At 46.7% G+C, this 7713-nt stretch overlaps 1 protein-coding gene across 1 annotated transcript in view; it reads right to left on the bottom strand.

Annotated features, from left to right (window-relative positions):
- Window positions 1-7631, bottom strand: part of RNF135 (ring finger protein 135) — an 11775-nt gene extending 4144 nt beyond the window's left edge. Inside the window, exons 1-2 of the mRNA XM_021718795.1 lie at window positions 7494-7631; window positions 3311-3473 (exon numbers count right to left, since the gene is read on the bottom strand). Coding sequence (XP_021574470.1) covers window positions 3311-3401 — 91 coding nt within the window. The 5' untranslated portion in view covers window positions 3402-3473; window positions 7494-7631. The remainder of the gene's footprint in view (window positions 1-3310; window positions 3474-7493) is intronic.
- Window positions 7632-7713: the final 82 nt, after the last annotated feature.

Raw genomic sequence — 7713 nt, 5'->3', positions numbered from 1 at the left:
GCGGGCTCAGGCAATCCACTCATCTCAGCCTCCCAAGGCGCGGGATTACAGGCTGAGCCATCGAGCCCGGCTTGTGGACTTTCTTTACTGTGTTTCCTCACTAAGGTCTAAACTCCTTGCTGACAGAGATGTTGCTCATCTATAAGTTCTAAGAGCCAAGCCCTGTGCCAGCCCCATACATAGAAAGTGTTTCATGCACATTTACCAAATAAGTGAATGAATATAGTTCCAGCAGATCACAGTACCCAGACACCCAGAATATCCATGACCCCTAAGTCAATGTTTTAAACTGCTGTTATATAAGTCAGGTGGCATGAGTTGGTGTGAGACTCCCTAGCTGCAAACACCTAATTTCCTTTCAGTGTGCTGAAGTCTAATGTTAATTTAAAGCAACTGCCAGCCGGGCTCGGCGGCTCAGCCTGTAATCCTGCGCCTTGGGAGGCTGAAGTGAGTGGACAGCCTGAGCCCGCGGGTTCGAGACCCGCCTGGGCAACTTGGTGAGACCTCATCTCTACAGTAAATCAAAAAATTAGCTGGGCGTGGTAGCGAGTGCCTGTAGTTCCAGCTACTTGGAAGGCTGAGACGGAAGGATCGCCAGAGCCCAGCAGGTCGAGGCTGTGGTGGCTGGGAGTGGCCACTGCACTCCAGTCTGGGCAACAGAATGAGACTCCAACTCAAACACAAAGAAAGAAAGAAAGAAAGAAACTGCCAGGTGCAGTGGCTCATGCCTGTAATCCCAGCACTTTGGGAGGCTGAAGGTGGAGGACTGCTTGAGGCCAGGAGTTCGAGGTCAGCCTGGGAAACATAGCAAGACCTCATCTCTACAAAAAAAAAATTAAAAAATTAGCCGGGCATGGTGTTGCATGTCTGTAGTCCCAGTTACATAGGAGAGTGAGGTGGAAGGATTGCCTGAGCTCAGGAGATCGAGGTTGCCGTGAGCTATGATCATGCCACTGCACTCCAGTCTGGGTGACAGAGTAAGAACTTGGCTCAAAAAAAAAGGCAGGTATGGTGGCTCACACTTGTAATCTTAGCACTTTTGGAGGCTGAGGTGGAAGACTGCATGAGCCCAGGAATTTGAGATTGCTCTGGGCAACATGGTGAGACCAGATCTCTACAAAAAACTAAAAAATTAGCCGGGCTCGGTGGCTCAGCCTGTAATCCCGTGCCTTTGGGAGGCTGAGGTTAGTGGACTGCCGGAGCCCGCGGGTTTGAGACCCGCCTGGGCAACTTGGCGAGCCCTCATCTCTACAATAAATCAAAAAATTAGCCAGGCGTGGTAGCACACACCTGTAGTTCCAGCTGTTTGGAAGGCTGAAACAGAATGATTACCTGAGCTTAGCAGGTTGAGGCTGCAGTGCCAAAGTGATACATTAATTTATCCTGTGACCCAGCAGCCCTTACTGGTAATTTAAACTACAATTATATCTGCACCCATATAAAATGATGTGCATATACAGTTATTGACTTCAGCACTGCTTATAATTGCAAACAATTGGAAACAATCATGCATTCATCAGTAGAAGATTGAATACATAAATGTTAGCATACCCAAAAATCAGAACACTGAAAAACTACCTTGTTATAGGTACCAAGATGTATTAAGTAAAAGAAAAAAAGCAAAATGTAGAACAATGTATATAGTATGCTGCATTTAAATAAATTCATATTTATTTATATTTGCACAAATAACTTGTAATGGACTCTCAAAAAACTAATACAAATGGGAGAACAAGGGAGTTAGGCATGGACGAGAGGGAGACTTTTGCTGCATGCCCTTTTTATATTGTTTTGATTTGGGTTTTTGTTTGTTTGTTTTGAGTTGGAGTCTCACTCTGTCGCCCAGGCTGGAGTGCAGTGGTACGCTCATGGCCACCGCAGCCTCAACCTTCTGGGCTCGGGTGATCCTTCAGCCTCAGCCTTCCAAGTAGATGGAGCAACAGGCACGTGCCACCATGCTCGGCTAATTTTTTGATTTATTGTAGAGACGAGGTCTCGCCAAGTTGCCCAGGCTGGTCCCGAGCCTATGGGCTCCGGTAATCTTCTCACCTCAGCCTCCCAAAGTGCTGGGATTATAGGCGTGAACCACTGCGCCTGGCCTATTTTGATTTTTGAATAAACAATTTTAAATTTAGCTGGGCACAGTGGCTCATGCCTGTAATCTCAGCAACTTGGGAGGCTGAGGCAGGAAGATCGCTTGAGGTCAGGAGTTCAATACCAGTCTGTGCAATATGGCAGGACCCCATCTCTACAAAATGTTTTCAAAAATTTACCCAGGCATAGTGGCATGCATGTGTAGTCTCTAATTGTTTTCTGTAAGAAACCTTCCCCAAGGAATCATGCTTCTCTGCTAAGAAAAAACTCTTTAGGTACAGCAACATCATCTAAATATAAGAATATGTAATATAAAAAAGCTATAAGAGATATGTATCTAAAGCATATAAAGCTAGCAGTAGCCAGAGCAGGAGGCAGAGCCTGGGGAGATCAGGCCTGATACCTAATGTCTGTCTAACGGGCAAGTTTTTCAATTACAACTCTAGAACAACAACAGAACCTATAGAGTCAGGATGGAAAAGTTCCTTTTACAATGTTAGTATTTAATATTAACACATTCCCCAGAGATTATATCTTAATAGGATGTATCAAGAACTATTTGCAAAGTTGCATGCTTTGTTAATTAAGATATTTACTAGCTGGGTTCGGTGGCTCAGCCTGTAATCCTGCGCTTTGGGAGGCTGAGGTGAGTGGATTGCAGGAGCCCGCGGGTTTGAGACCCGCCTGGGCAACTTGGCGAGCCCTCATCTCTACAATAAATCAAAAAATTAGCCGGACGTGGTAGCGCACACCTGTAGTTTCAGCTATTGGGAAGGCTGAGGCAGAAGGATCATGGGAGCCCAGTGGGTCGAGGCTGCGGTGGCTGGGAGTGTGCCACTGCACTCCAGTCTGGGTGACAGAGTGACACTCCAACTCAAAAAAAAAAAAATTTACTAGGCAGGGCCCGGTGGCTCCAACCTGTAATCCCAGCAGAGTCTCGCCATGTTGCCCAGGCTGGGCATTACAGGCATGAGCTGCTGTGCCCAGCCAACTTTCTATCTATTAAGGGCCTGTGATACATCATGCCTCCAGTCATTTCCAAAAACACATCCAGTCACAGAAACGCCTCAGTCCACTCCTACCTGATTGACAACACCGCAGTGATAACACAGCTGAGCTCTGGGATCCTGTCCACAGAGAACAAAGCCATGAAGTACTCTACCATTTCCCCCTACTTCTTTATTTAATCCTCTTCCACTAAATAAGATAAACTCACCCTGTGTTTGTTTATCAGAAGACTCTTTCCACATGAAGTTTTCTTGTAATTTTTTTTTAATTTCTTCTAGGTCATGGAGAACATCTCTCATTTTTCCTCCTGGTGTCTTGGAAGTCACTAGCTTTGGAGAAGCCAAGGAAAGATTCACCTCAGAAGAAAAAGCCTATAGATGAATCATTAAAAAAAACAAAACAAACAAAAAAAAAACAAATGAAAGTCCTCTCTGCAACCCATCAAATATTATACTCAAATTCTGCCATCCATCTATAATTTTCCACTCAACTCCTAGCAAGTTTTTACAATAAAATTAAGCCCTCAAAACACGTGCCTTGAAAAAACCTGTAATAACCATAATACATAAAAAATATCAAAGAGTAGCAGGGTTGTGGAGGATTTTAATTTGTTTTCTTTTCTTTTTTTTTTTTTTAATTTTTTATCTTTTTGAGTCAGAGTCTCACTCTGTCACCCAGACTAGAGTGCAATGGCATGCTCATGTCCACTGCAGCCTCGACCTGCTGGGCTCAGGGGATCCTTCCATCTCAGCCTTCAAAATAGCTGGAACTATAGGCGTGCACCACCATGCCCAGTAATTTTTTTATTTATTATAGAGACAATGTCTCACCATGTTGCCCAGGATGGTCTTGAACCCCTGGGTTAAGGCAATCCTCTCACCTCTTCCTCCCTAAGTGCTGGGATTACAGGTATGAGCCATCACGCCCTTTAATTTGTTGTCTTTAAACCATGTATTTTCTAATATTTTGTACAATAAACATGAATTTCTTAGGTAATATTAAAAAAAGTTGATGTTTTTAGGCCCATCTTATAGGGACTTTACAAAATAAACAATATAGTCACCGAGATAAGTCCAAGGGGCAGAATATTCTTCTCCCAACTCTATCGTCATATCATATCACTTCTCAAGAGCCACCCCTCATGTTGCCTTCATGCAGCCCTGCTTTCTAAGACCTGTAACAGAGGCTCCCTGATTTTTTTTTGACTGTAGGTCCTGTTGTTCTCCAGTACAGCCCCTCATCTGTGCACCAACTTCAACCCTGACTTTTCTTCCCAGTTTACCTAATCCATTCCCCATTCTTCTAATTTTTTTGTGAGTCAGGGTCTCGCTCTGACAATGAAGCTGGAGAGCAATGGCATGATCATGGCTCACCACAGCCTCAACCTCCTGGGCTCAGGGAATCCTACCTCCTCAGCCTCCTGAGTAGCTAGGACTACAAGCATGCACCACTCTACCTCGTTAAGTGTGTGTGTGTGTGTGTGTGTGTGTGTGTGTGTGTGTATGAGAGTGTGTGTGTGTGTAGAGATGAGGTCTCACTATGTAGCCTAGGCCAGTCTCAAACCCCTGGGCTCAAGCAATCCTGCCTTGACTTCACAAAGCGCTGGGATTATAGACATAGGCCACTACTCCTGGTCTACAGTTCCCATTCTTTTCACCAATCATAATACAGTCAGAGTAGGCACTACATTTATTGTTTTCTACATGCTAGGTATGGCTCACCTCTCAAAGGAAAAACAACCTGACAAGGTAGGTTAAAAAACCAGAAGAAGCTGGGCTTGGTGGCTCAGCCTGTAATCCCGCGCCTTTGGGAGGCTGAGGTCAGAGGATTGCCTGAGCCCATGGGTTTGAGACCCGCCTGGGCAACTTGGCAAGACATCATCTCTACAGCAAATAAAAAAATTAGCCGGGCGTGGTAGTGCATGCCTGTAGTTCCAGCTACTCGGAAGGCTGAGGCGGAAGGATTGCTGGAGCCCAGTAGGTGGAGGCTGCAGTGGCTGGGAGCGACCACTGCACTCCAGTCTGGGTGAAGGAGTGAGACTCCAACTCAAAAAAAAAAGCAGTGAACAAAAGAACAAAAGCACCCAAGTCTCCATCCTTGTGAAGCTGAGCGTCCAGTGCTGGGGAAGGGAGGGACAGACATTAATAAAGCATGACCCAAATCACTCCAAATTGTAACTGTGATGACTATGACAAATGACAGGTACGTGGTCTCAGAAGAGCCTCTCATAGGGGGAGTTCGTTTGTTCAAGGAAGTCGGGGAAGGCATCTCTCTGAGGAAGTAATGGTCTAGCGGGGATCTGAAGGATGACCCATGTGATGGGGTGAAAGAAGATCATCCCACAAAGGGTGCCCTGTACCCAGAAGAAGCAAGACAAACTAGAGGGACTGATGTGGCCAATGTGGCTGGAACTCACGGAGCCAGGAGGAGTGAGGGGAGATGAGACAGGAGAGGCAGACAGTGGTGGGATTCCCGGGGCCTTGTGGGTCCTATGAGGATCCAGACCTTAGGCAAACTGACATCACTTGAGTGGGTGGTTGTTATTGTTTTGTTTTGCTTTTTGTTTTTGTAGAGACAAGATCTTGATATACTGTCCAGGCTGGTCTCAAATTCCTGGACCCTCCCTCCTTGGCCTCCCAAAGTGCTACAATTATTGGTGTGAGCCACTACGCCTGGTCCGTTTGAGTGTTTCGAGCAGATAAGTTACATGACCAGTTATGTGTTTGAGAAAGTCACTCTGATGACCATGAGGAGAGCAAACGATAAGGGGTAGAGTGGAGCATCTGGAAGGCTATTAGGGCAATCCAGGCAAGAAATTATCAGAGGCTTGGATTAGAGAAGTCTCAAAGGAGCTCAAGAGTAGTAAATAGATAGGAGAGCTATTCAGACAGGTCTTGGAGCTACAACATGCTGCATATTAGGACAAGGGAGGCAGAGGAGAGACATGACTCCTAGGTTTCTGGCTTGGGCACTCAGAAAGGTAATGGGGCCAGTATTGAGCTGGGGAGTCCAACAGGAGTAGTAGTTTGGGACATGTTAAATGTAACATGCCTTTGAGATATCCAAGAGGAAAAAAATGAGTAGGAAGATATCAGTCTAGAGAAGGTTCCAGGCTGGAGCTATATTTGTGCACAGAGGTGGTCATTAAAGCCCTGGTTGTGGAGAAGGTCACTTAGAGGGAAGATAAAGGGACCTACAACTCAGCCTTGAGGAATTTCAGCATTTAACTGCTGAGCAGTAGAGAGAAACCCTACAACTGGACTGAGAAGGATCAGCCAGAGAGAGGCGGGGAAAGCCAGAAGAGTCCTGTCCCAGAAGCTAGAAATAAAGGTGTAGGACAGGCACCATGCCTCACGTCTGTAATCCCAGCACTTTGGGAGGCCAAGGTGGAAGGATCACCTGAAGCCAGGAGTTCAAGACCAGCCTGGGCAACATAGGGAGACCTCATCTCTACCAAATATATATATTTTTAAATGAAGCTGCCGGGCTCGGTGGCTCACCCTATAATCCCAGCACTTTGGAAAGCCAAGACGAGTGGATTGCCTGAGCCCGTGCGTTTGAGACCAGCCCAGGCAACTTGGCAAGACCTCATCTCTACAGTAAGTCAAAAATTAGCCAGGCATGGTAGCATGCACCTGTGGTTCTGGCTACTTGGAAGGCTGAGGTGGAAGGATCGCTAGAGCCCAGCAAGTAGCTGCGAGTGTGCCATTGCACTCCAGCCTGGGCTACACAGTGAGACTCCGACTCAAAAAAAAAAAATGAAGCTGTGGTCAACTGTGTCAAAGACTGCTAAAAGGTCAACGAAGATAAGGACTGGAATGCCTACAGGATTTATATAGAGGTCACTAGTGATAGAGAGAGCTGGTTGGGTGAAGTGATGCTAGTCCACTTGAAACTTCCTGACTTTATTGCAAGCATTTTCTTTTTTCTTTTTTTTTTTGAGTTGGAGTCTCACTCTGTCGCCCAGACTGGAGTGCAGTGGCCGCTCCCGGCCATCGCAGCCTCGACCTGCTGGGCTCCGGCGATCCTTCCACCTCAGCCTTCCAAGTAGCTGGAACTACAGGTGCGCACTCCCACGCCCGGCTAATTTTTGATTTATTGTGGAGATGAGGTCTCGCCAAGTTGCCCAGGCGGGTATCGAACCCACGGGCTCAGGCAACCACTCACCTCAGCCTCCCAAAGGTGCGGGATTACAGGCTGAACCACCGAGCCCCGCTACTGCAAGCGTTTTCAATGCCTAGTCACCCATGTTTGGTAGCAGAGAGAATGGTAAAAGACAAAGACTTACTGCATTGTTCAGCTTCAAACACATCCATGTTGCTCCGGTTGAAAGCTGTCCCTAGCCCCATCTCCCCCACCCCCCACATCCTTTCCTTCCCAGCACAGCCTACCGTGCCCAGGATGCTCAGTTCATCATCTGGTCCAGGTTCTGAGATGGGTCTCTGATCCTGAAGGCTCCTGACAATGTCTACAAGCCATTTCACCAGTTCTGTCAGCTCTCGACCAACTTCTGTGATACTCTTCTGTACTTCCACCTTTAAAAGAGCAAAGTTTTGCCGGGCTCGGTGGCTCAGTCTGTAATCCCGCGCCTTTGGGAGGCTGAGGTGAGTG

Source organism: Carlito syrichta, unplaced genomic scaffold, assembly GCF_000164805.1.
Source record: "Carlito syrichta isolate Samal-C Ts95f unplaced genomic scaffold, Tarsius_syrichta-2.0.1 Scaffold313461, whole genome shotgun sequence".
Classification (NCBI taxonomy): Eukaryota; Metazoa; Chordata; class Mammalia; order Primates; family Tarsiidae; genus Carlito; species Carlito syrichta.
Note: the sequence above shows the minus strand (reverse complement) of the source record. Positions and strands in the feature narration are given on the sequence as shown.